Below are 27,968 nucleotides of genomic sequence, written 5' to 3' on the forward strand. Positions count from 1 at the left end.
ATGGGGTTTTGCAGTTAGGGAGGGACTCAGCATCAAGGATCAAGGATTAGGCTTACTTTGAACGGGTTCGGGTGGCGACAGACGACAACTGCTGAACGGATCCCCAGTATAGCCTACGGGACAGACGCAAATGGGCGTGTGATTCACCACATTGCATTCTGCATCGTAGCCACAGGACCCTGGACATGGATCGATACATTTTTCACGGATGCAGGCCAGATTCGAGGAACACTCGGCACTGATGGTGCATTCGGGACGACAGTTGGGTGGTGCTCCAAGGAACTCGGGCAGACAGGAGCAGGAGGGCACGCCCTGCACATTGCGACACTGGCTGTTCAAGCCGCAGGGCGATGGCATGCAGGGATCACGATCAACACGCTGAACAACAGGCGGCGGGGCTAAAGAGGTTGCATGTCTGTTAGATCTCTCTGTTTGGCAGATAGAGTGGATGGTGGTCTTACGTGGCAGGGCATAACAACGGGTAAAGGAGTCGCCGGTGAAGCCTTGACGGCACTGACAGAGTGGACCATGATTCCGAACCCGGCACTCGGCATTGATGCCGCATGTACCCGGGCAGGGATCCTGGCATCGCTGACTTATGCACGCCTTGTCCGTGGGACACTCGCTGCTGAGCACGCATTCGGGACGGCAGTTGGGGGGCAGACCGATGTACAGCTCGATGCAGGAGCAGACGGCCTGGCCGTTGAGTTCGCGACACTGAGAGTTGGGGCCACACGGCGAGGGGTGGCAGGGTTGTGCGGGTTCGGCCAGACGGATAGCTAGAAAGGGGGACGGGACAATCTCACGATGGATCTCAGATGGGTGTGTGGGTATCTTACGTTGGGCTGGCTCCACATGGCAGTAGCGGTAGGGATCACCAATGTATCCGATGCGGCATGTACAGGTGGGCAGATGATTCGTAACGCTGCAGTCCGCATTGGTGCCGCAGGTGCCGGGGCAGGGATCGCGACATTTTTGCTGCTGGCAGGCCTTGTTCGTGGGACAGTCCGAGTTTCGGATGCATTCGGGGCGACAGGACTGGTAGGGATCGCCAAAGTAATCGGGCAGGCACTGGCAGGAGCCGATCCCATTGCGTTCGCGACATACAGCATTCGAGCCGCAGGGATTGGGTTCGCAGGGCGTCACCTGTTCATTGACAATGCGCTCTGTTTTTGTTAGGGGGGGTAGAAAGTGATTTGAGTGGGAGAGACGGAGAAACGAAGGTCAGAGAGTTTTAATTATAATTCTTCAGTGGATCTCGGGTTTAGTACAGTACAACACACACCTGGCGTTGGCCTTTGCGGCTCTGATTAATCCAATTGTGGTTACAGATTACAGTACGTTTACGGTATAGTTAGGTGTTGGCATTATATTTTGCTTCAGTTAACGAAATTTGCAAATAAAATTGCATTTCAAGTGCAGCGCTTTATTTAGTGTGTGCTGCGATATTTACCGCTTGGCTTAGTGTTGTTAAACGCTGTGCGCTGCGTGTGTGCGGTGGTAGTGGCAGTGTTGTGTAAGTGCTGTGGTTGTGCCATTGCAGTGGCGTTACTTTTTTTTCGTGTCGTAAGTAAAACAATTGTCTATTGCAGGGGTTATATCCTTGGATTTATTGATTTCTTTGGTTAAACTACAGTTTTATGTTATACATTTGAATACTCTAATTTGTTCTTGACTAGAATTTAGTTTAGATCTTTGGCGTAACGTAGATTTTGCTTTTGGTAGGGGGGACAACAACGCAGTACTCAATTTCGGGTAATTTTTGGGTTAGGTTTCAATTTGTGTTGTGGGGTAGTAAGCAACTGGAGAGACATGGTCGTGTGGTGGGCCAAATAACGAATTAGGTAAAAGCATGTCAACAGATTTGGTTCCCGCCCAAAAAAAGGCGGAGGCAACAGCAATATCATCAGGGGTTAGGAGCCAAGAGTCAAGGCGGGTATTTTTGTTTTTTGGTGGGTGAGCGGAGGCATTATAATACGGCTTGGATTTGGTTTTTGGTAAGGAAGCAAAAATAAAGGCGTGACAAGTTTGCATATTGTATATTCAGGCGTTAGGGGCAAAAGCAAGTATAAAATATTAAAAGTTAAAAGCTAATCAAAACCTTTGATTACCCCCAGCATACAGACACTTTCAGCGTCACGTTCACTCCGACAGTTCGTACAGACTGCGTGCTCGTTGAAATTTGCATTTTGCGTATCGAAGTGAAATTGTGGAATTCGATTCGGGTGTAGAAAACTTCATTTTGCAATGCATTGTGCCAGTAAGTGCGGTAATCATAGATTTTAATGAATATATTTGTATGTATGTAATTTGTGCTGCCTAAGGAGCGTATTAGAACAAGTAACACGCGTAGTGAGGTGGAACTGACTTGAAGAGGTCTGCATGAATGCATTCTGCTCTCCATCCATTCCAACAGTGAATGAATGAGTGAGTTTGTGTGCCCCAATTAATAATACATTCTTGCAGACCCCTAATGAGAATACAAAAAAAGTTAGTGCAAACAAATAGTGCTTTAAAGTAAATGGAATATGCAATTGCAGCGCTTGCACTTGCAGTTTGTGTTTGGAAAAATACTTCATTTATTCTAATACGCAAAGAACGAATGTGAAACTTCAAGTATAGGGGTTTTTTACGAGGGGTACTTTCATTACAATTCAACTTTGGGGATTTCAAAGAGTTTCACATTCAAGAAGGGACCATCCAAGGCGTAAACAATGTATGGTGTGTGCATATATGTAAGCTCCAGATCGAGATCTCATTTTTAGAGCGCATGTTGTACTGGGCGCCCAGTAAGCAGCAAACCAAAACCACATAAAAGTATGTATAAAAAGCTGGTTTACGCCTTGGCCTACCTACTAGATATTCGTAAAAGATAAATGAAAACGGGGTCCTACCTTGTTCCTTTTGACAGCCGGTGAACGGATCTCCTGTGTAGCCCACATCGCATGTGCAGATGGGTTGATGATTCGCCACATTGCAGCGGGCATTGAAGCCGCAGGCATTCACGCAGGGATCGGAGCACTTCTGGCGTATGCAAGCCTTGGTCGGTGGACATTCGGGATTGATGGAGCACTCGGGCCGGCAGCTGGGTGGCGTTCCAATGAAGGTGGCGGCGCACGAGCAGGCGGCATTTCCATTGAGCACCTTACACTCCGAATTTGGTCCGCAGGGTGATGGTTGACATGGTTCCGTGGGTGTTGGCGGCTTGCGCTCTTCCTGGAAGCAGCGCGTGAACGGATCTCCCGTGTATCCTGAATTGCAGGAGCACGATGGATTGTGGTTGATCACTTGGCAGCGTGCGAACTGGCCGCAGGCGCCGGGGCAAGGATCGACACACTTCCTCTGTACGCAGGCAGTTTGCAGGGAGCATTCGGAGCTGACTATGCACTCTGGCTTGCAGGCGGGCGGTGAGCCCAGCATGCCTTGCTGGCAGGCACACACCGGTCCTTGGGCCGACACATGACACAGGCTGTTGGGACCGCAGGGATTCGGCTGGCATGGGTCCTTGGCCACGGGCGTCTCCAGGCGGCAGTGCACGAACGGATCACCCGTGTAGCCCTGCAGGCAGCTGCAGATCGGTATGTGATTGGAGACATCGCACTGCGAGTTCTGGCCACACACTCCGGGACAGGGATCCACGCACTTCTTGTTCAAGCACGCCTTGACGGGGGCGCAGTCGGTGCTCAGCGTACACTCCGGACGACATCCCGTATAGGGATCGCCCTGGTAATCTCTCAAGCAGGTGCAGGTGCCCTCGTGGCATTCCGCATTGGCTCCACACGGTTGCAGGTCGCAGGGATCCTGTGGTTCGTTCAGTGGAGGCTTCGTGATCGTCTCAATGATCTCCACGCATTGAACGAACGGATCGCCGGTGAATCCACCGCGGCAGGTGCATATGGCCAGGTGGTTCTGGATGCGACACTCGGAGTTGATGCCGCAGGAGCCGTCGCAGGGATCGCGACACTTCTCGGCAATGCAGGCGCGGTTCGGCGAGCAGTCCGTATTCACAATGCACTCGGGTCGGCAGTTGGGCGGTGCCCCAATGTAGTTGGGCAGGCAGGAGCAGGAGGCCTGCTCGTCGCGCACGCGACACTCCGAGTAGAGGCCGCATGGCGAGGGCTGGCAGGGCGTCTTGGACTCCGGAGCATCCTTAGGTCCGGCAACGGCAGGCGCTGGATAACAACGGGCGAACGGATCGCCTGTCAAATCCGAGGGGCAGCTGCATATGGGATTGTGATTGATCACCTCGCACTTGGCATTGATGCCGCACGTCTTTGCACAGGGATTGGCACAGCGGAACTTGTGGCAGGCCTTGTTCGGCTGACACTCGGCGTTCACCGTGCATTCCGGCTTACAGTTCGGCGGAGCTCCAATGAAGCTCTCCAGGCAGGAGCAGACGGCCAGTCCGTTGGCAATGCGACACTTGCTGTTGGCGCCGCAGGGCGAGGGGATGCAGGGATCGGCGACTGGCGGTGGCGTTGTGGGCTCCACGCGGCGACAGTTGGTAAACGGATCGCCCGTGTGACCATCGAGGCAGACACAATTGGGCACATGATTCACGGCATAGCACTGGGCATTCAGGCCGCAAATTCCCGGGCAGGGATCCTGACACTTGTTCCGTATGCATGCCTTGTCCGTGGTACAGTCCGAGCTGAGCACGCACTCGGGTCGGCAACCCTCGTAGGGATTGCCTTGGTACTCGTCGATGCACTTGCAGGCAGCAGCTCCGTTCCGTTCAATACACTCGGCATTGGCGCCACAAGGCGAAGGTTGGCACGGCTTGACCGGTTCCTCCTGTTGCGGCACACACTGCACAAACGCGTTGCCAGCATATCCCGCTGGGCAGGAGCACGAGACCGTGTGACCGATGACGCGGCATTCGGCGTTTGTGCCGCACGAGCCGGGGCAGGGATCGCGACACTTGTTGTTGATGCAGGCCTGCGTCGAGGCACAGTCGGGATTGATAATGCACTCGGGCCGGCAGTTGGGTGGCGAACCAAAGAACTCTGGCTGGCACTGGCACACGGGTCCTCGCTCATCGGGCTTGCATATGGAGTTGGGTCCGCACGGCGAGGGCACACATGGATCTCTGGGGGCTTCCTTAACATCTGGAGGCGGGGCCACGGCTATCTCTGTGCACTGCTTGAAGGGATCTCCAGTTCGGCCAGGAGGGCAGCCACAGATGGGGCTGTGATTGATGACCTCGCAGCGTGCCTCCAGGCCACAAGCAGCGGCGCAGGGATCCACGCACTTCTTGTTGACACAAGCCTGTAGCGCAGAGCATTCGCTAGATACCACGCATTCGGGACGGCATTGAGGCGGCGCCCCAATGTATCCTTCCAGGCACGAGCAGACGGCATGTCCGTTGACATCGCGGCACTGGCTGTTCGAGCCGCATGGGGACGGAGCACAGGCCTGGACTTTAGGTGTATCTTCGATGAGCTTCACGCGACAATTGGTAAACGGATCGCCCTCGTAGCCCTGCAGACAGGAGCATACGGGTATGTGGTTCATCACCTCGCAAACGGCATTGTTGCCACAGATTCCGGGGCAGGGATCCACACACTTGTTCCGCATGCAGGCCTTGTCCCGCGGACAGTCCGCCGAGAGGGTACACTCGGGTCGGCAGCCTTCGTAGGCGTTTCCTTGATAGTTATTCTGGCAGCGGCACTCACCGGCAAAGCAGTCGGCATTCGGGCCGCATGGACTCGGATTGCACGGATCGTTGGCGACCGGCGGCGGGGTCTTGCCTTCTGGTTTCTCGGTACAGCGCACAAACGGATCGCCTTCGTAGCCCTCGATGCAGTTGCAAATGGGCAGATGGTTCAGAACATGACACTTGGCCTCGAAGCCACAGGAACCAGAGCACGGATCGCCGCACTTTTGATTGATGCACGCCTCCGTGGGTCCGCATTCGGAGTTCAGGACACATTCCGGCCGACAACGTGGTGGGGCGCCAATAAAGTTCGGCAAGCAGGAGCAGGCCGGACTATTGCCCACAATCTGGCATTTGGCATTGGGACCGCAAGGTGAAGGCACACAAGATGCAGCTGGAGGTTCTGCGGTAGTCACATCGTGTGTTATAGCTGCGGATGGGACGGGACGAACATTAGAATTTCTCTTTCATTGATTCTTTCATATACTTACGTATCCTAGAGCACTGAACGAAGGGATCACCGCTCATGCCGCGGGGGCATGTGCAGATGGGGCTGTGGTTCTTGGTACTGCAGATGGCACGAATGCCGCAGGTGTGCAGACATGGGTCCACACACTTCTTGTTCACACAGGCACGTTCCGGGGCACACTCCGCACTGACTATACACTCGGGTCGGCAGTTGGGCGGCTGATTGACGAAGCCCGACTGGCAGGAGCATACGGCCTGGTTGTTGATGCTGCGACAGTTGCTGTTGGGGCCGCAGGGCGAGGGATTGCACGGGTTCAGCGGTGGACGCGGGGTAACCGGCACGGGCTTGCAGCTGAAGAACGGATCTCCGCTGTAGCCGGCCGGACAGGTGCAGGTGGGCACATGGTTATCCACTGTACAGAGAGCGTACTCCCCGCACATATTGTCGCAGGGATCGATACACTTGAAGCGGACACACGCCTGGGCGGCCGTGCACTCATCGTTGATCTCGCACTCGCGTCGGCAGCCGCGCTGTGCATCGTAGGGATTGCCCTCGAAGCCCTCATGGCAGTAGCAGGCGCCGGCTCCGTTGCGTTCGCGACACTCGGCATGGGGGCCGCACGGCGAAGGTTCGCATGGCGATGTGGGCGCCTCGGTGGGCAACAGCAGGGGAATCAGCTGGCACCCGAAGAGCGGCTCACCCTCGTAGCCATCGGCACAGGAGCAGACGGCATTGTGTTGCACTACCTGACAGACGGCGTTACTGCCGCATGAGCCAGGACAGGGATCGACGCAGCGCTCCTGCTGGCAGGATAGATGATTCTGGCACTCGTCGTTGTTGGTGCACTCTGGCCGGCAGTTGGGCGGACGTCCAATGAAGTTGGCATTGCAGGAGCAAGCCGCTTGGTTTCCAATCTCGCGACAAATGGCATTGGGGCCACAGGGTGAGGGCACACACGGCTCTTGATATTCCTTGGCATCTTCGCTGGGTGTACAGCCGCTGATGGGATCGCCGGTCATGCCGGGCACGCAGCTGCAGATGGGATTGTGGTTCACCACCTGGCACTTGGCATTGTTGCCGCAGGATCCGCGACAGGGATCGGCGCACTTCTGATTGATGCACGCCCGATTCTGGGGGCACTCGGAGCTGACGACACATTCCGGCTTGCAGCTGGGCGGTGCTCCGATGTAGCCCTCTAGGCAGGAGCAGACCGCATGGCTGTTCGTGTCCAGGCACTGGCTGTAGGGTCCACAGGGCGAGGGCTGGCATGGGTTCTCGGGTCGTCGGGTCACCACTTCAAGCAGAGCGCAGGAGCGATGCGGATCACCCGTGTAGCCCTCGAAGCAGTTGCAGTTGGGACCATGATTCAGGACACGGCACTCGGCATTGATTCCGCAGGCACCGGGACAAGGATCCTGGCACTTGCTGTTGATGCAGGCACGGGAGCGATCGCAGTCATCGTTCTGGACACATTCCGGGCGGCAGCCACTGTACGGATCGCCAAAGTATTCAGGCAGACAGGTGCAGGAGCCGGCGCCGTTGCGCTCGCGACACACGGCATTGGCGCCGCATGGACTGGGATTGCAGGGATTGCGTGGCGCCTCCGTTGGCGTAACTATATAGGGCAGAAAATAAGGGAAAAGTGGTGTGAGTGGAGGAGGATAAGGTATACGTTGGCATGCAATTGATATATACTTTGCTGTACAACAGCACAGCCGGAGAACGGATCGCCGGTGTAACCAGGAACGCATTCGCATGTTGGACGATGCTTGATCACCTGGCACAGAGAGTTCTGGCCACAAGCTCCAACACACGGATCTGCGCAGCGTTGGTTGACACACGCGAGATTCGCCGGACAGTCCGCACTACTCATGCACTCGGGCCGACAGTTGGGCGGCCGGCCGAGGTAGTCCGGCAGACAGGAGCATGCAGGCGAACCGCGCACATCGATGCATTTCGAGTTGGGTCCGCACGGCGAGGGTACACAGGGATTACCGGACTTTTCGGGTATTGTGGGCTCCACTACACATAGCCAATAGCCATAGTCAACATATCCATGCCATAAACACACATTTTACATAAAAACATTACATAGGTAGTACGGTAGTCGGATAGATCGGAGATAGATTGGAGTTGGATGGATAGTAGTTTACATAGTCATAGTGTACATAAAAATCACAAAAACATAAAATAGAGAAACAGAAAAATCAAACATTAAAGTAAAGAGTGTATATACATGCAATAGGAAGGGAGGAATCAGGGCACACGGTTGCCACACAGAAGTGTACTCGTATTCATTATAATACCATTTTAGGAGACATAAATAAAAGTATAATTCCAGATTATAGAACACATAGATGGGACGCATGTATTGAAAACAAGTGAGAATCAACGAGGAGAATGCGAGAGAGTAGGCTCTGGGCACGACAAGCAAGAGAGTACCTTCGGAAGTAAATCTGAAGAATATAAATATGAGAGCTACGGGAGAATCAACAGGAATCATAATGAGAGCGTACGTTTTCGTCGTTGGTTGAACGGGTTGTACTGGCGTTTCTTATAGGAAATTCATCCTCCAGGTGTTCTATAATCTTTGGATATTATCTATCTCATCATTTTCATATGGCAACCGTGATTAAAAGAGTGCATCCCAACTGGTGGAATCTGGTATCCACCAATTGGCTTGCCCTCCCTTCGAAGGGGACATCGTATCATGCTTACACAATATTTTAGTGCACCGATTGAAGGGATCTCCGGTATAGCCTGGGGCACAGGAGCATGCAGGATAGTGGTTTATGACCTGACAACGTGCCTCAATGCCGCATGTGCCCGGACACGGGTCCACACACTTCTGATTCTGACAGTTGAGATCTTGGGCACAATCGGAGCTTATGATACACTCGGGCCGACAGTTGGGGGCAGAGCCAACGAGTCCGGGCTGGCAAGAGCACACGGCATGGTTATTGATCTCCCGACACTGGCTGTACGGACCGCACGGCGAGGGTCTACAGGGATTCACATCGGCCAGGGCTGGGGGAATGGGTTTTAGTAGGGTTTTAGTCTTGTTTTGTTTCTTTTAGGATTTGCAGGTACACCTACGTGGGGGTGGGAGTTGGGGTATTTCACGGCATGCACTCGACGGATTTCCAGTGTAGCCGGCCAGGCACGAGCAGCTGGGCAAGTGATTGGACACACGACACTCGGCGTTCAGGCCACAAACGCCAGGACAAGGGTCCACGCATTTCTGGTTGACGCAGGACTTGTCGCGTGAGCAATCGCTATTAACCACGCACTCGGGACGACAGCCACTGTACGGATCGCCAAAGTACTCTGGCAGACACGTACAGGAGCCGGCGCCGCTGCGTTCACGGCACTCGGCATTGGGGCCACAGGGCGAGGGTTGGCAGGGTGTCAGGCGCTCATCGGGTTCTGGCAAAGCTGCAGGTCACACGAAACGAGATTAGGTCGGATATCAAAAGGGAAACAGCTGCGAAGTGACGCGCTTACGTTGCGGATTGCAGCCAGCGAATGGATCGCCAGTGAAGCCATTGTCGCACGAGCAGATGGGCGAGTGGCCAACGACACTGCAGTAGGCATTGAAGCCGCATGACCCCGGACAAGGGTCTGTGCAGCGCTCATTGATGCACGCCAGATTGGCAGGACACTCGGAATTGAGGGTACACTCTGGGCGACAGTTGGGCGCACGGCCCACGAAGTTGGGCAGACAGGAACAGACGCCAGTCTCGCCCACCACGCGACATTGGGAGTTGCGGCCGCAGGGACTGGGCACGCAGGGATTCTCATTGGACTTTGGCTGCTCCGGTTCTTGTTGCCGTGGAGCGCATCGCACAAACGGATCGCCGCTGTAGCCACTGGGGCACGAGCAGATGGGATTGTGATTCGTGACCTTGCAAATGGCCTCGTGGCCGCAGGTTCCGGGACAGGGGTCTACACAGCGCAAGTTCACGCAAGCCCTGTCTTGAGAGCACTCGGAACTAACAGAGCACTCCGGTCGACAGGCGGGCGGAGTGCCCACATAGTTGGTGGTGCATGAGCAGACCGCATGTCCGTTCACCTCGCGGCACTGGCTGTACGGGCCGCATGGCGACGGGCGACACGGCTGGACAGGCGGGGCCACTAGAATTCATGGGGAAATAAAATTCATTCAACCGATGTTTCAGGAGAAGTGACACAAAGATAGACCCTACATTTTGGTATTTCCCGGCAGTACTGCGATGGGTTGCCCGTGTATCCGGAGGGGCAGCTGCAGCTGGGCGCGTGATTAATCACATGACACTCGGCGGAGATACCGCAAACACCTGGGCAGGGATCGCGGCACTTGTTGTTGAGGCAGGCGCGGTTCTTCGAACAGTCGCTGTTCAGGACACACTCCGGCCGGCATTCGGTGTACGGATCGCCACTGTATTCGGGCAGGCAGGAACAGGAGCCAACACCATTGCGCTCGTTGCACACCGCGTTGGCGCCGCAGGGACTGGGATTGCAGGGCTGTGCAACCTCGGGCGGAACGATAGCTAAATGAATGAAGTGGGGAAAGGGTAGCAGTTTAGCAATGTGGGGCAATGACGTTGGCGTTGCGTCGAGTGTGGCTTGACCCTTACTTTGTGGACTACACTCGGAGAATGGATCGCCCGCATAGCCCTCGAGGCAGCGGCATATCGGTCTATGATTATTTACAAGACACGTGGTCTGACTTCCGCAGGTACCCACGCAGGGATCCCGGCACCGCAGATTGATGCAGGCCATGTTGCCGGCACACTCCGAGTTCGAAGTGCACTCGGGTCGGCAATTTGGCGCCCTACCCACATAATGTTGCAAGCATGAGCAGACGGGCTGATCATTAGCCGACACCCGACACTGAGAGTTTGGCCCGCACGGCGAGGGCACGCATGGCTCGACGCGATCATGGACGATGGGGCGTTCTAAATGTACCATCACACCAGGACACCAGGAAACCACAAATATGATAACATCATGCACAAAGATAAGCCATAAAATAGAGTACATACAAAGGAGATAATAAAGTAAAGATATAGTATACATATATATATAGAGAGGATGATGTCAAGCATGGAATGAAATGGAGAAAGCACTAGAGGGGCACTTCAGTGATGGTGATGATGAGAGAACATTTCGGTTTCTATACCCTTGCAGATGAATAGACTCGAAGAGTGTACCCTATCTCCACCACTAGCTCTTTCCCTAGAGACTAGTACTCCTTCAAAGTATATGGGCTGGACAAATCTCGGAGCAATCGGAGCAATATCAGAAATGGGAGGGCGTCTGTCCGGTTTTAAAAGATAGATATCTTGATTCACAAATCGTATTTGAACAATCGGTTCTACTTGAATTTTCTTCCAGATTCGACATCGGACAGACATGTAGAATAGTCTTCAAGAAAGAAACTCTCTCAAATCTCTTAATCTGCAAAAGTATTCGAACCTTCGGCTAGCCGAAAGTACGTCCTTCTTCTCGAGTTTTGCCTTCGATTCTTACTTTCTTGTGGGAAGCAGCGCACAAATGGATCACCGCTGAAGCCGGGGCTGCAGGAGCAGATGGGATTATGGTTAACGACACGGCAGATCGCATTGTTGCCACAGGTGCCCGGGCAGGGATCTTTGCACCGCTCGTTCAGACACGACTTGTCCTGCGCGCACTCCGAGCTGCTCATGCACTCGGGCCTGCAGTTGGGTGGGGATCCAATGTAGTTGGGTACGCAGGAGCATACTGCATGGCCGTTGACCGGGCGGCAGTTGCTGTAGAGGCCGCAGGGCGAGGGTTGGCATGGATTTTCGGGTACTATTGGGTCGGGATCTAGATCGAGCAGGAGGGCGGTAAATGGCGACAATTAGTAGGGTTTCAGCGGGGGCCTAGCTTTGTGGGGGTCTTACAGCGTGGCGTCTCGGGTACCAGGTGACAGCCGACAATGGGGTTTCCCGTGTAGCCGGGCAGGCATTCACAGTTGGGTGCATGATTGAAGACAGCGCACAGGGCGCTGTGGCCGCACATCCCGGGACAGGGATCGACGCATCTCTGATTGACGCACGCCCGCGACTTGGGGCAGTCCGAATTGATGACGCACTCGGGGCGACACTCGGTGTACGGATCCCCAAAGTACTCGGGCAGACATTTACAGGCAGCAGCGCGATTTCGCTCCTCGCACAAGGCATTCAAGCCGCAAGGACTGGGGCGACAGGGTTGTGAGACCTCAATGGGCGCTGTGTGGCACAGAAATGGTGGGGTTTAAGTATTTTGGGCAACGAGTCTGAGTATTTCCCTAGAAGGACCTACTTTCTAAGATCTTGTAGCAGCCGGTGAAGGGATCGCCACTGAAGCCAGGCTCGCACATGCACACCGGAGCATGTTGACTGACATGACAGAGGGCATTGTTGCCGCAGGAACCGATGCACGGGTCGGCACAACGCGCATTCATACAGGCCATCCGGGCGGGGCACTCTGAATTGATGCTACACTCCGGCCGGCAGGCCGGCGGACGTCCAATGTAGTTGGCCACGCAGGAGCACACGGCTCCAGTGCTGGCCACCTGGCACTGGGAGTTGGGACCGCAGGGCGATGGTACGCAGGCACGATTCAATGGCACGATGGGGTCTGGTATCGGCTCCGGTTCTACAAACATACGACATTTCAATTGTGGCGCTATCCAAGAGAGGATTGGAGTTCTCATAGTGAAACCTACTTCTTTCGGGCAGACACTGATGGAACGGATCACCGGTGTAGCCGTCGATGCAGCTACAAATGGGGGAGTGATTCGTACAGCGACAACGCGCATTGTAACCACAAGTGCCGGGACAGGGATCGCGGCAACGTTGATTGATACACGCCCTATCCGAGGGACATTCTGCACTTGTGCGGCACTCGGGCTTGCAGTTGGGCGGAACGCCAAGGTAGTCCGGAAGGCAAGCGCAAACGGGGTGATCTCCAGCCACGTGGCAAGTGCTAAACAGGCCACAAGGCGATGGTCTACAAGGGTCTTTGGGCAAGGGCAGGTACATATCTAAGGAGAGGATGGGCAAAGAGCTTTTAGAGAAGAGTTTTTGGGACCGAGAGATGGTTGCGTAGGCATACTTGAGGGACGCTCGACGCAGGCGCGTTGCGGATTGCCTGTGAATCCGGGTTCACAGCTACAAACCGCCTGGTGATGGGCCACACGGCAGAGGGCATTGAAGCCACAGGCATTGGCGCAGGGATCGCCGCACTTCATGTTGATGCAGGACCTGCTCGCGGGACAATCACTGTTCTGCACGCACTCGGGGCGGCAGTTTATGTACGGATCACCGAAATAGTTCTGGATGCAGCTGCATGACCCGGCACCATTGCGTTCACGACAGATGGCATTGGCACCACATGGGGATGGGTGACATGGATCGGCTGGTTGGTCCGGAACCACGACTAACATAGCAAGCATGGATAGGAATGGATATAGATATAGATATGGATACAGGATGTGGATACAAATAGACTTAAATCTAAGAAGGATGCTATAAAATGTACATAATACAAGGAACATGCATAAATCAATGAATACCAAAAGCCATTTACGTCTAGAGCACCACTGAAAGGAACATGTAACATTACGAGCAGGCGTCCTGCGCTCTTGGAAAGGATAGCAAATACTCTGTAAAATGTGTACTCACTCTCCCGCATGTTGCAGCCGGTGTACGGGTCGCCTTCGAAACCCTCAATGCACCCACACTTGGGCTGATGATGCTGTGTAGAGCAGTGGGCATTGAAGCCACAGATTCCAATGCAAGGATCCTCGCATCTCTGGCGAATGCAAGCCCGGTTGGATGGACAATCCTGATTGATAACGCACTCGGGTCGGCAGCTCGGTGGGGCTCCGAACATGCCCGGAGCACAGGAGCATTCGGCGCGATTGTTCACATTCCGACAATTGGCATTGGGTCCACATGGACTGGGCAGACAGGGATCCAAATTCTTTGGCGGTTCAGATGCTGCAGGAAACGCAAAGTAATGCATTAGATTCGCCTAATATTCCTGCTTATATTGGACTTACGTTTAGGTACACATTGTTCAAAGGGATCGCCAATGTAGTCTCTGGGACAAGAGCATATCGGGTTGTGGTTATTAACTTGACACTTGGCATTGAAGCCGCAGGTTTCGGCACACGGATCAGTACACTTCTGGTTGATGCACGCCAGATGTTGCGAGCATTCCGAGCTGACGACGCACTCAGGCCGGCACTGTGGCGGGGCTCCAAAGTAACCCACTTGGCAGCTGCACGTGGGATGACCCTCGACCGTTCGGCAGATGCTGTTGGGGCCACAAGGATTCGGTTCACAGACGCTCACAGGTCCCACAGGCATACGCTTGCAACCCACGAACGGATCTCCCTCGTGACCGCGGGTGCAACTACAGGATGGCAAGTGGTTGACCACGGCACACTCGGCATTGGCTCCACAGGCAGCTGTGCAAGGATTGCGACAGTGCTGTTTGATGCAGGCCAGCGACGAGGGGCATTCCGAGTTATAGATACATTCGGGCCGGCATCCAGTGCTGTACGGATCTCCAAAGTACGGTTCAATGCAGCTACAGCGAGCGGCATTGTTGTGTGGTGTGCACACGGCATTCTCGGCACAAGGATTGGGATAGCAGGGTCCAAAGTCATCACCCGATTCTGTGAGTGGAAGTTGTTTCGGATGAGATATCCTGATTTTATAGACAAATAATTGTACTTACTCTCTTCTTTTGTCTGAGAGCAGCCGATGAAGGCATCTCCCTCGTAACCCTGGTCGCAGCTGCAGTGAGCGGAGTGGGCGATGACCGTACAACGGGCGTTGTGTCCACAGACATTGGCACAGGGATTCTGGCACTTCTCATGGATGCAGGCCTTGTCCGAAGGACACTCGCTGCTCAGTGTGCACTCTGGCCGGCAATAGGGCGGGCTGCCAATGTAGTTGGCCACACACGAGCAGACCGGGCGGTTCTGTTTGATCTGGCAAATGGAGTTGGGTCCGCAGGGCGAGGGCACGCACGGATTCTTGGGCAGATCCACCTCGCGACCCGGCTCGGGTATGGGAGAGCAGGCAACAAACGGATCTCCCTCGAACTTTTGCTCGCACGAGCAAATGGGATTGTGATTGAGCACCTCGCAGCGGGCTCCGACACCGCAGATACCGGGACATGGATCCGCGCATCTCTGGTTGAGACAGGCCTGGTTGGGAGCACACTCGGAGCTTACGACGCACTCGGGCTGGCAGACGGGCGGGGCTCCCTTGAAGTTTGGCAGGCAGGAGCAGGCGGCATATCCCTCGGGGGTGGCCAGACAGCGGGAATTGGGACCGCAGGGCGAGGGTTCGCACGGATGTGGCCTCACAATGGGCGGTGAAACGGGTGGCAGATAGTAAGGATTACAGGCAATGGAGGCATCTCCACTGTAACCCTCAGAACAGATGCACACTGGGGCATGGTTCACCACACGGCAGACGGCATTGATACCACACACGCCAGCACAGGCTTCCACGCACTTGGAGTTCATGCAGGCCTTGTCCGCGGGACAGTCGCTATTGAGCACGCACTCTGGACGACAGCCAACATGTGGATCACCAAAGTATCCCTTGCGGCAGACGCAGGCGAGGCCACCGGGCGCCCGCTTGCATTCAGCATTGGCGCCGCACTGCAGCTTTGCGCAGCTTGGCGCTGGAGTTGGTACAATTGCCGATTGAATGGTGCACTGCTCGTATGGATTGCCATAGAGTCCTACGGGGCAGGAACACACCGGATTGTGTTCGTACACATTACACTGGGCACTGCGTCCGCAGGAGCCGGGGCAAGGATCGAGGCAGCGCTGACCCAAACAGGCACGATCGAAGGGACAGTCGGAGTTGGCCACACACTCGGGTCGGCAACGTGGATTCTGCTGGGCATTGGGTCCAAAACAGGGATCACACAGTGCCACACCATCGCCATAGACCGAGCAGACGTCGTGCGGTCCGCAGGGGGACGGGGCACACGGGTCGCGCGACACGTTCTTCAAAATTCCAATCGGCACGCATTGAAGGAAGGCATCGCCGGCGAATCCGTCCAAGCAATGGCACACTGGCGTATGCTGGCGGACATTGCAAATGGCATTGATACCGCAAATAGCTCCTGCACAGGGATCCACGCACTTGTGGTTAATGCACGACAGGATCTCGCCGCAGTCCGAGTTGATGTCGCACTCCGGCTGGCAGCCCGACTCTGGATCGCCTAGGTAGCCGGGAATGCAGGAGCAGACGGCGCGATTGTTGAGCAGTTTGCACTCGCTATTGACGCCACAGGGACTGGGCACACACGGATTGGTCTTCGGATGGTCCAGGGCATAGCAACGGACTCCTGGGTTGCCAGTCAAGCCAGCATTGCACGAGCAAACGGGGTGATGCTCCTCAACGCGGCAGTTGGCTCCATGGCCGCAAGCTCCGGGGCAGGGATCGTAACAGCGGAAGCCCATGCAGGCTTTGCTGTGGGGACAATCGGCATCAACCTGGCACTCATAGCCGTGGCAACCCACCAGCGATGTGGGATCACCGGAGAGACCTTCGGGACAAACGCAGGCGGTCTGTCCATCGCCGGCGACAACGCAATTGGCATTGGGTCCGCATGGATTCGGGTCACAGACGGTGCGACTTGGCTCGCGGCATCCTTGGTAGGCATCGCCGACATATCCTGAGCGACAGTAGCATTCCTCACGATTACCGGCCACATAGCAGTCGGCATTTCGGCCGCAAGGACCTGGCTGGCAGAGCTCAATTGACACCGCGGGCTTCTCGCACAGCCTGAAGGGATTTCCGATCTTGTTGTCCGGACAGTAGCACACTGGTTGGCGCGACGAGTCGCAGATGGCACCAGTGCCACAGGGGCTGGGATCGCATGGATTGATGGGTTCCACACAGCCACGAATGGTGTTGGGGCTCTCCACGTAACCCGGCAGGCAGGTGCACTTGGAGAAGCCGTTGCTCAGGACGGTGCACTGTGTGTTGGGGCCGCACGGCGACGGTCCGCATGGGTTCGACGGCAGCTCGCAGGCTATCAAAGGGGGCTGACCCTCGTATTCGGGCAGGCAGAAGCAGACGGATTGCCCATCCACGCGACGACATCCGGAGTTGGGTCCACAAGGATTCGGTGTGCATTCATCGCCTTCCGGGACTGCATAATCAAGAGTAATTAGTTTTTTGTTTATTGGTAGTCCTTAAGGAATACTTACTGCAGTTCTTGAATGGATTTCCTGTGAGTCCCTTGGGACAGTAGCAAATGGGATTGCCGTTGTCCAGTTCACACAGGGCACTGAGGCCACAGGGATTGGGATCGCAAGGATTCTGCGGCGGACTGCAGCCCACCTGGGGATTTCCATTGTATCCAGGCGGACACTTGCACACCCCACGATGGTTGATCACATCGCAGAGTGCAAAGGCGCCGCACTGACAGGGCGATGCACACTTTCCATTGATGCAGGCCTGACTAGAATCGCACTCGGTGTCGGCACGACATCCCTGCAGCGGCGAACACTGCACATAGGCATTGCCCAGGAAGCCGGGCAGACAGCGACAATCAGTTCCATGGTTGATTGGTACGCACTCGGCATTCTCGCCACAGGAATCCTCTTGGCAGGGATTGATGCAGCGACGGTTGAGGCGATCGCAGAGTTTCGTCGGTGGACAGTCCTCGTTGTATTGGCAGACATGGGTGCGTGCTATTGGTTTGGGTTACGATTACGGGTGCGATATTCGGGTTGTACGGTTGTGGGTGTATTTATAGTTGAGGTGTCGGGACGGTACAAATTTTATACATGGTGTATACGTGGTGTACGGGTATTTGTACAGTGTTTATGAAAAAGAGAGCGTTTGGGAAACGAAACGATGTGTAAGATTAGCAAAGGATTCCTTGGAGGACAACAGAGATGTGCCATATACTGTGTGCTATAGCGTTTTAGCGATACTAACCTGGCTGACAGCCGACACGTCCATTGCCCTGGAAACCATCGGCACAACTGCAGTCTGCCGCATGGTTGGTGTTGATGCAAATGGCATTCGTGGCACAGGGATCGTGAACATCGCATGGATGCTGGCATCTCTCATTGATGCAAGCCTCCGTTACTCCGCAGTCGGAATTGTCTGTACATTCAACTTGAAAGTGAAGGAATTTTATTAACTTATGTCGGACATAATTCCATGGTAATTATCTTTCGTTTAGTTTATCCCATTGAAATTATTTTTAATTGATTAATTCGATTAGTGTCTTACTTGAGGTTTCGGTGGGCACACACTTGACCATCGGATTGCCCTCATGTCCCTGCGGACAGGTGCATATGGGTCGATGACTCTTAGCCGTACACTTGGCACTCGCGGCACATATCTTGGCAAAATCGCAAGGATCCTGGCACAGACCCATGTAACAGGCCTCGCTCTCAATGCAATCGTTGTTCGATTGGCAGGGTTCTGGTGTTTTCGGTGTACCCGGTGGCTCTACTTGTTAGAAAGGATTTAGTGAGTTAAAGGAGTTAAGTAATTGATGATGGTTTTAAAAATGATATTAAATGATTTCAATAATATGTACAGGGGCTATGGCTAAGGTATGTACAATTTTTACAAAATTATTTGGTAAAATGCCAGATCACAAAAACAAGCCCTATACATAAGTATTTATATATGTACAATAGATGCGCTCTTGCCACTTTAGGATCTTTTTTTAACATAAATTTATTAGCAACAATGTCGAAGACTGATTTGTGGGTAAGAGATCTGCAAGAATCCACTCAAAATTGTACTCTTTTGGAATGGAATGTATTGAAGCTACATACGCTCGAAATAAGTTCGAATGAATGAGTGTGTATATTCATTCAGATAATGAAAAAAACCACGTCGAAAAACTTTAAGTGAAAAGAGTAAGACGTAAGAGTAAGAGGCACGAATTCATTAAGTGAAAATGAGGGATTGTTCCGAATTCATACAAATGGCAAATGGCTTTGCTTTCATTTCGTTGTTGTCTCACACTGGCACACAAATATTTAACTCATTAATTTTGAGCCGAAAGACTTATGTACATACATGTGGTGGATTTGTGCAGACCTAAATTTTGTGTGCTGGAAAGATCCCAAAGTGGCGTGCACTTATAAATTTGGTAAATAAAAATACCTTTCTTACGGCAATTGCCCAGCTTACAGTGCTCGTTAGGGGCACAGTTAGTATCTACTGTACATGGGTTAATTAATGAGATGTCAGTAGTGGTGGTGGCGTTGTTGCCTCCCAGTGGGACAATTATTGTGCTGTAGATCTCCGTTGTGGTGCCATCAGTGGTTGGCAGCTCGGTCGGCCAGGTTGTTGTCGCATCGGGCACTTCATTGGATGTATCCAAACGCGTGGTCTTCATCTTTGGCGTCGTTGTGGTTCGCCGTTGACTGTCGCCGGCCACGTCTTCGCCACGCAACTTGGTCGTTGCCACCGATGGCCTTGCCGTCGGTGTATCGGTTATATTGTTCTCTCCATCGCGGTACCGCCTTGTGGCATCCGTGTGGGATGTTGTGCTTTCGGTGTCTGGTGGCTTATTCTTACTGGTTGTTTGGTTAGTAGCGCTTGTGGATGCTGTGCTCGATTCAGTGCTAGTGGAGGTAGTGGTGGTGGTCGGTGTTTTGACACTTTTGTTTGGGTTAGCAGTTGTTGTGGTTGTGGTTGTAGTTGCAGTTGTTCTTGGTGTTGGTGTTGGTCTCTTGGTTGTTCTTGGTTTCTTGGTAGTACTAGTTGTTATTGTTACATTAGCTAAGGAAAGAGACGGGTATTTACACGGGTAACCGGGAGGTTATTTTATATTAGACATATATGTACACATTGTATTTACACTTTTAGTGTTAAGTATTTAGTATTAATTAGCTAGGACTTTTGAGACAGGACTTACCCTTGATACAAGCACCAGTGGTGGGATCGCAATTGGCACCCGGCGGACAGTGCTCGCACCCAGGAGTGCGACCCATTTCTGAAAAAATTCAATAACATTACGCATTAAAATTTCCACTTAGTTTGTTTTTAGATGAAGCACATACCTGCAGAGCACAAAGGCTGATGGTTGAGAACTCGACAGTCTTCGGTACGGCTGCAGGGATTACTGTAGGTACAGGGATCCACGCAAAGCGCATTGATGCACGCCTGCTGGGTGGGACACTCATCACTCGATGCGCAACCGATTTCTGTTGGTGCCAGAGATTTATGCGATTAGTTGGGTTCAGCTAGAAAAATCTCATAGTTCCGCACACACGTGCATTAATATATTGGTCGGTAAAATGTAAGTCATTCCCTTGATCAAGAATCCTGTTCGGTAGGTAGTTTCTCTTTCATTAATTCATTTCAATGCAGTTAGTATTAGAATTCTTCTATTTTCAATATTGGTTCTTTAGTCTCTATAATTTTTGCCACATTAAATACTAGCAGGCGTTATACATTAGTTAAATATATGTATTATATTTTAGTTGTAAGCTGTTGCTTCAAACAACATATACACATGCAAAAGCATTGGGGGTTAGTGCATTTTTTATTTAAGTGTTATTTCCTACAGTATCCATTTATCTACTAGGATTTTTTGGGGTTATAAATTAGTAAACCATCTACCACATGCAGCTAATACAGACAAATACACTTACGGTACATGATAATGTTCAACTAAAACGAGTATATGTACTAAATACAACAAAAGTCAACACAGATTAAAACACACAAAAATTGAAAAGGAGTCGGTCACGCCGAGAGAGAACATGCGAATGGAAATCATAGTTCCAGAACGATAATTGATAACGATAAACATTCAAGATGATGAAAAAGGATTTGGATTTGATTTGATGAGATTTGCAGCAGGCAGGCAGATGACAAGCAGGCAACTAAAACATGAACGAGCAACATTGCAAACATTAAGAGGACATGCAAACGACTGAACGCTAGACGGTGAGGAGAACCCCAATGGATTGGCATTCATGGGCCAGTTCGAACTATCTCAGGTGTAGTATTGCAGCTGGTGGTGAAGAAGATTGATTGGTGGGTGGGTGGATTTATTCGGTGCAAAAACGTTGAACGAAGGACAGCCAGAAGAGAAGCAGTACGAGCAATAACAAGAAAGGGAGCGGAGACAAATGTGAAGGAAGAAGTAGCGCATGATAACCGCAAAGGCACAAAGAACACACGAGGGGATTGCGAGGAATAATAAAACAAATTCTAGCATGCACGTGCCCCCACAAATCGGATGGCTGCTCATACATGAACATACATATAGGAGTATATGCCACAAGTAGAGAAGGGTGATGGCTGGAAATCCAAAAGTAGAGATAGACTGAAGTGGGCGCCTACGATCTGCCAGTTATATGTATTGGCGTTGAAAGTAGTCGGCGCCACGATACCGCAACCCTGTGGTTCCTTGCAATTCATTCATTAATGATTCGATATCAAGACTTACACAACTTATATACACAACTTTAGTTACCTGCTTTCATAGAGCAATCGGGTCTATTTACATCAGCGGCGGTATCACAAAAGCACATTGTGGTGTGGTTCAATGTACGACAGACTGTCAAATTTTGCACAGTGCAAACATTTTGATAGTACTCACAAGGTGATATGCATATGCCTGCCACACAAGTCTCATCGTCAGAGCAGTCGATTTCAGTCATGCAATTTATTGTCGGAGTAATAGTCACAGTTCTTTCGGTGGCATTTGGCATACCAACCGCCGAAACAGGCGTCACTACCGATATAGGGGTGGGCTCTGTTTCCTTTGAAGCAGTTGGGATGGTGGATCTATTGAACGAACTAAGAGTTGGCATAAGTCTTGCCGGTACTTCTGTGGTGTAATCGGTCATTCCCATTTGGGTAGTATCTCCTGGAAGGGATGTGGTTGCTTCAGAAGCAGATGTTGGCAAAGTTGTTTCCCTAGAGATCGGTACTACAGTTGGTACAGTTTTAGGAGCTCTTTCTGTTGTGTAATCGGTCATTCCCATTCGAGTAGTATCTCCTGGAGGGGATGTGGTTGTTTCAGAGGCCGATGTTGGCATAGTTGTTTCCCTAGATATCGGTACTACAGTTGGTCCAGTCCTAGGCGCGCCTTCTGTTGTGTAATCGGTCATTCCCATTCCGGTAGTTTCTTGTGGAAGGGATGCGGTTGTTTCAGAAGCAGAGGTTGGCATGGTTGTTTCCTTTGAGATCGGCACTACAGTTGGTCCAGTCCTAGAAGCTCCTTCTGTTGTGTAATCGGTCATTCCCATTGGAGTAGTATCTCCTGGAAGGGATTTGGGTGTTTCAGAAGCCGATGTTGGCATAGTTGTTTCCCTAGAGATCGGTACTACAGTTGGTACAGTTTTAGGAGCTCCTTCTGTTGTGTAATCGGTCATTCCCATTCGAGTAGTATCTCCTGGAAGGTATGTGGTTGTTTCAGAAGCAGATGTTGGCAAAGTTGTTTCCCCAGATATCGGTACTACAGTTGGTCCAGTCCTACGAGCCCCTTCTGTTGTGTAATCGGTCATTCCCATTCGAGTAGTATCTCCTGGAAGGGATGTGGGTGTGTCAGAAACTGAAGATGGAAGGGTAGTTTCCCTAGAGATCGGTACTACAGTTTGTACAGTCCTAGGAGCTGGTTTTGTTGTGTAATCGGTCATTCCCATTCCAGTAATATCTCCTGGAAGGGATGTGGGTGTGTCAGAAACTGAAGATGGAAAGGTAGTTTCCCTAGAGATCGGTACTACAGTTTGTACAGTCCTAGGAGCTGCTTCTGTTGTGTAATCGGTCATTCCCTTTCGAGTAGTATCTCCTGGAGGGGATGTGGTTGTTTCAGAGGCCGATGTTGGCATAGTTGTTTCCCTAGATATCGGTACTACAGTTGGTCCAGTCCTAGGCGCTCCTTCTGTTGTGTAATCGGTCATTCCCATTCCGGTAGTGTCTTGTGGAAGGGATGCGGTTGTTTCAGAAGCATAGGTTGGCATGGTTGTTTCCTTTGAGATCGGTACTACAGTTGGTACAGTCCTAGGAGCTCCTTCTGTTGTGTAATCGGTCTTTCCTATTCGAGTAGTATCTCCTGGAAGGGATGCGGTTGTTTCAGAAGCCGATGTTGGATTAGTTGTTTCCCTAGAGATCGGTACTACAGTTGGTCCAGTCCTACGAGCGCCTTCTGTTGTGTAATCGGTCATTCCCATTCCGGTAGTTTCTTGTGGAAGGGATGCGGTTGTTTCAGAAGCAGAGGTTGGCATGGTAGTTTGCTTTGAGATCGGTACTACAGTTGGTACAGTTTTAGGAGCTTCTTCTGTAGTGTAATCGGTCATTCCCATTCGGGTAGTATCTCTTGGAAGGGATGTGGTTGTTTCAGAATCCGATGTTGGCACGGTTGTTTCCCTAGAGAGGGGCTTAAGCGAGGATCTTTCGATTAGAACTACAGTTGGTACAGTCCCCGGCACACCTTCTGTGGTGTAATCGGTCATTCCTATTCGGGTTGTTTCTTGTGGAACGGATGTTGTTTTGTCAGAAGCAGCTGTTGGCATAGTTGATTCCCTATAGATCGGTACAACAGTTGGTCCAGTCCTAGGCGCGCCTTCTGTTGTGTGATCGGACATTCCCATTCCGGTAGTTTCTTGTGGAAGGGATGCGGTCGTTTCAGAAGCAGAGGTTGGCATGGTTGTTTCCTTTGAGATCGGTACTACAGTTGGTACAGTCCTAGGAGATCCTTCTGTTGTGTAAACGGTCATTCCCATTCGAGTAGTATCTCCTGGAAGGGATGTGGTTGTTTCAGAAGCCGATGTTGGCATAGTTGTTTCCCTAGAGATGGGTACTACAGTTGGTACAGTTTTAGGAGCTTCTTCTGTACTGTAATCGGTCATTCCCATTCGAGTAGTATTTCCTGGAAGGGATGTGGTTGTTTCAGAAGCCGATGTTGGCATAGTTGTTTCCCTATAGATCGGTACTACAGTTGGTCCATTCCTAGGCGCGCCTTCTGTTGTGTAAACGGTCATTCCCATTCGAGTAGTATCTCCTGGAAGGGATGTGGTTGTTTCAGAATCCGATGTTGGCAAAGTTGTTTCCCCAGATATCGGTACTACAGTTGGTCCAGTCCTAGGAGCCCCTCCTGTTGTGTAATCGGTCATTCCCATTCGAGTATTATCTCCTGGCAGGGATGTGGTTGTTTCAGAAGCAGATGTTGACAAAGTTGATTCCCCAGATATCGGTATTACGGTTGGTCCAGTCTTAGGAGCTCCTTCTGTTGTGTAATCGGTCATTCCCATTCGAGTAGTATCTCCTGGAAGGGATGTGGTTGTTTCAGAAGCCGATGTTGGCATAGTTGTTTCCCTAGAGATGGGTACTACAGTTGGTACAGTTTTACGAGCTTCTTCTGTAGTGTAATCGGTCATTCCCATTCGAGTAGTATCTCCTGGAAGGGATGTGGTTGTTTCAGAATCCGATGTTGGCACGGTTGTTTCCCTATAGAGGGGCTTAAGCGAGGATCTTTCGATTAGAACTACAGTTGGTACAGTCCCCGGCCCACCTTCTGTGGTGTAATCGGTCATTCCTATTCGGGTTGTTTCTTGTGGAACGGATGTTGTTTTGTCAGAAGCAGCTGTTGGCATAGTTGTTTCCCTATATATCGGTACTACAGTTGGTCCAGTCCTAGGCGCGCCTTCTGTTGTGTGATCGGACATTCCCATTCCGGTAGTTTCTTGTGGAAGGGATGCGGTCGTTTCAGAAGCAGAGGTTGGCATGGTTGTTTCCTTTGAGATCGGTACTACAGTTGGTACAGTCCTAGGAGATCCTTCTGTTGTGTAAACGGTCATTCCCATTCGAGTAGTATCTCCTGGAAGGGATGTGGTTGTTTCAGAAGCCGATGTTGGCATAGTTGTTTCCCTAGAGATGGGTACTACAGTTGGTACAGTTTTAGAAGCTTCTTCTGTAGTGTATTCGGTCATTCCCATTCGAGTAGTATCTCCTGGAAGGGATGTGGTTGTGTCAGAAGCCGATGTTGGCATAGTTGTTTCCCTATAGATCGGTACTACAGTTGGTCCAGTCCTAGGCGCGCCTTCTGTTGTGAAATCGGTCATTCCCATTCGAGTAGTATCTCCTGGAAGGTATGTGGTTGTTTCAGAAGCAGAGGTTGGCATGGTAGTTTGCTTTGAGATCGGTACTACAGTTTGTACAGTCCTAGGAGCTCCTTCTGTTGTGTAATCGGTCATTCCCATTCGAGTAGTATCTCCTGGAAGGGATGTGGGTGTGTCAGAAACTGAAGATGGAAGGGTAGTTTCCCTAGAGATCGGTACTACAGTTTGTACAGTCCTATGAGCTCCTTCTGTTGTGTAATCGGTCATTCCCATTCGAGTAGTATCTCCTGGAAGGGATGTTGTGGTGTCAAAAGCAGATGTTAGCCTGGTAGTTTCCCCAGATATCGGTACTACAGTTGGTACAGTCTTAGGAGCTCCTTCTGTAGTGTAATCGGTCAGTTCGATCTGGCTAGTATCTCTTGGAAGGGATGTGGTTGTTTCAGAAGCCGATATTGGCATAGTTGTTTCCCTAGAGATCGGTACTACAGTTGGTACCTTTTTAGGAGCTTCTTCTGTAGTGTAATCGGTCATTCCCATTCGGGTAGTATCTCCTGGAAGGGATGTGGTTGTTTCATAATCCGATGTTGGCTTGTTGGTTGATTCCCTAGAGAGGGGCTTAAGCGAGGATCTTTCGATTGGAACTACAGTTGGTACAGTCCCCGGCACACCTTCTGTGGTGTAATCGGTCATGCCTATTCTGGTTGTTTCTTGTGGAACGGATGTTGTTTTGTCAGAAGCAGATGTTGGCATAGTTGTTTCCCTATAGATCGGTACTACAGTTGGTCCAGTCCTAGGCGAGCCTTCTGTTGTGTAATCGGTCATTCCCATTCCGGTAGTTTCTTGTGGAAGGGATGCGGTTGTTTCAGAAGCAGAGTTTGGCATGGTTGTTTCCTTTGAGATCGGTACTACAGTTGGTACAGTCCTAGGAGCTCCTTCTGTTGTGTAAACGGTCATTCCCATTCCGGTAGTTTCTTGTGGAAGGGATGCGGTTGTTTCAGAAGCCGATGTTGGCATAGTTGTTTCCCTAGAGATGGGTATTACAGTTGGTACAGTTTTAGGAGCTTCTTCTGTAGTGTAATCGGTCATTCCCATTCGAGTAGTATCTCCTGGAAGGGATGTGGGTGTGTCAGAAACTGAAGATGGAAAGGTAGTTTCCTTAGAGATCGGTACTACAGTTGGTACAGTCCTAGGAGCTCCTTCTGTTGTGTAAACGGTCATTCCCATTCGAGTAGTATCTCCTGGAAGGGATGTGGTTGTTTCAGAAACAGAGGTTGGCATGGTTGTTTCCTTTGAGATCGGTACTACAGTTGGTACAGTCCTTGGAGCTCCTTCTGTTGTATAAACGGTCATTCCCATTCGAGTAGTATCTCCTGGAAGGGATGTGGTTGTTTCAGAAGCCGATGTTGGCATAGTTGTTTCCCTAGAGATGGGTATTACAATTGGTACAGTTTTAGGAGCTTCTTTTGTAGTGTAATCGGTCATTCCCATTCGAGTAGTATCTCCTGGAAGGTATGTGGTTGTTTCAGAAGCCGATGCTGGCATAGTTGTTTCCCCAGCGATCGGTACTACAGTTGGTACAGTCCTAGGAGCTCCTTCTGTTGCGTAAACGGTCATTCCCTTTCGAGTAGTATCTCCTGGAAGGGATGTGGTTGTTTCAGAAACAGAGGTTGGCATGGTTGTTTCCTTTGAGATCGGTACTACAGTTGGTACAGTCCTAGGAGCTCCTTCTGTTGTATAAACGGTCATTCCCATTCGAGTAGTATCTCCTGGAAGGGATGTGGTTGTTTCAGAAGCCGATGTTGCCATAGTTGTTTCCCTAGAGATGGGTATTACAGTTGGTACAGTTTTAGGAGCTTCTTCTGTAGTGTAATCGGTCATTCCCATTCGAGTAGTATCTCCTGGAAGGGATGTGGGTGTGTCAGAAACTGAAGATGGAAAGGTAGTTTCCCTAGAGATCGGTACTACAGTTGGTACAGTCCTAGGAGCTCCTTCTGTTGTGTAAACGGTCATTCCCATTCGAGTAGTATCTCCTGGAAGGGATGTGGTTGTTTCAGAAGCCGATGGTGGCATAGTTGTTTCCCTAGAGATCGGTACTACAGTTGGTACAGTTTTAGGAGCTCCTTCTGTAGTGTAATCGGTCATTCCCACTCGAGTAGTATCTCCTGGAAGGTATGTGGTTGTTTCAGAAGCCGATATTGGCATAGTTGTTTCCCTATTGATCGGTACTACAGTTGGTCCAGTCCTAGGCGCGCCTTCTGTTGTGTAATCGGTCATTCCCATTCCGGTAGTTTTTTGTGGAAGGGATGTGGGTGTGTCAGAAACTGAAGATGGAAGGGTAGTTTCCATAGAGATCGGTCCCACAGTTGGTACAGTCCTAGGAGCTCCTTCTGTTGTGTAAACGGTCATTGCCATTCGAGTAGTATCTCTTGGAAGGGATGTCGATGTTTCAGAAGCAGAGGTTGGCATGGTTGTCTCCTTTGAGATTGGTACTACAGTTGGTACTGTCCTAGGAGCTCCATTTGTTTTGTAAACGGTCATTCCCATTCGAGTAGTATCTCCTGGAAGCGATGTGGTTGTTTCAGAAGCCGATGTTGGCATAGTTGTTTCCCTAGAGATCGGTACTACAGTTGGTCCAGTCATAGGAGCTCCTTCTGTTGTGTAATCGGTCATTCCCATTCCGGTAGTTTCTTGTGGAAGGGATGCGGTTGTTTCAGAAGCAGAGGTTGGCACAGTTGTTTCCTTTGAGATCGGTACTACAGTTGGTA

The 27,968-nt window shown here is 51.5% G+C and overlaps 1 protein-coding gene across 1 annotated transcript in view; it reads right to left on the reverse strand.

Moving 5' to 3' along the window:
* The window catches only part of LOC6604583, a 97,096-nt gene that overhangs the window by 34,665 nt on the left and 34,463 nt on the right, over nucleotides 1-27,968 (reverse strand). Inside the window, exons 11-35 of the mRNA XM_026988946.1 lie at nucleotides 20,191-20,334; nucleotides 20,046-20,123; nucleotides 19,289-19,909; nucleotides 18,398-18,619; nucleotides 18,098-18,280; nucleotides 17,362-17,847; nucleotides 14,859-17,303; nucleotides 14,176-14,796; nucleotides 13,796-14,113; nucleotides 13,227-13,550; nucleotides 12,838-13,155; nucleotides 12,432-12,767; nucleotides 12,032-12,358; nucleotides 11,637-11,954; nucleotides 10,742-11,062; nucleotides 10,331-10,654; nucleotides 9,630-10,259; nucleotides 9,222-9,560; nucleotides 8,844-9,152; nucleotides 7,821-8,147; nucleotides 6,148-7,740; nucleotides 2,895-6,086; nucleotides 840-1,166; nucleotides 462-779; nucleotides 57-398 (exon numbers count right to left, since the gene is read on the reverse strand). Of these exons, the coding sequence (XP_026844747.1) occupies nucleotides 57-398; nucleotides 462-779; nucleotides 840-1,166; nucleotides 2,895-6,086; nucleotides 6,148-7,740; nucleotides 7,821-8,147; nucleotides 8,844-9,152; nucleotides 9,222-9,560; nucleotides 9,630-10,259; nucleotides 10,331-10,654; nucleotides 10,742-11,062; nucleotides 11,637-11,954; nucleotides 12,032-12,358; nucleotides 12,432-12,767; nucleotides 12,838-13,155; nucleotides 13,227-13,550; nucleotides 13,796-14,113; nucleotides 14,176-14,796; nucleotides 14,859-17,303; nucleotides 17,362-17,847; nucleotides 18,098-18,280; nucleotides 18,398-18,619; nucleotides 19,289-19,909; nucleotides 20,046-20,123; nucleotides 20,191-20,334 (14,763 nt within the window). The remainder of the gene's footprint in view (nucleotides 1-56; nucleotides 399-461; nucleotides 780-839; nucleotides 1,167-2,894; nucleotides 6,087-6,147; nucleotides 7,741-7,820; nucleotides 8,148-8,843; nucleotides 9,153-9,221; nucleotides 9,561-9,629; nucleotides 10,260-10,330; nucleotides 10,655-10,741; nucleotides 11,063-11,636; nucleotides 11,955-12,031; nucleotides 12,359-12,431; nucleotides 12,768-12,837; nucleotides 13,156-13,226; nucleotides 13,551-13,795; nucleotides 14,114-14,175; nucleotides 14,797-14,858; nucleotides 17,304-17,361; nucleotides 17,848-18,097; nucleotides 18,281-18,397; nucleotides 18,620-19,288; nucleotides 19,910-20,045; nucleotides 20,124-20,190; nucleotides 20,335-27,968) is intronic.

The sequence above is a fragment of the Drosophila persimilis genome, unplaced genomic scaffold (genome assembly GCF_003286085.1).
Source record: "Drosophila persimilis strain 14011-0111.01,24,50 unplaced genomic scaffold, DperRS2 tig00000191-arrow-pilon, whole genome shotgun sequence".
Taxonomy (NCBI): domain Eukaryota; kingdom Metazoa; phylum Arthropoda; class Insecta; order Diptera; family Drosophilidae; genus Drosophila; species Drosophila persimilis.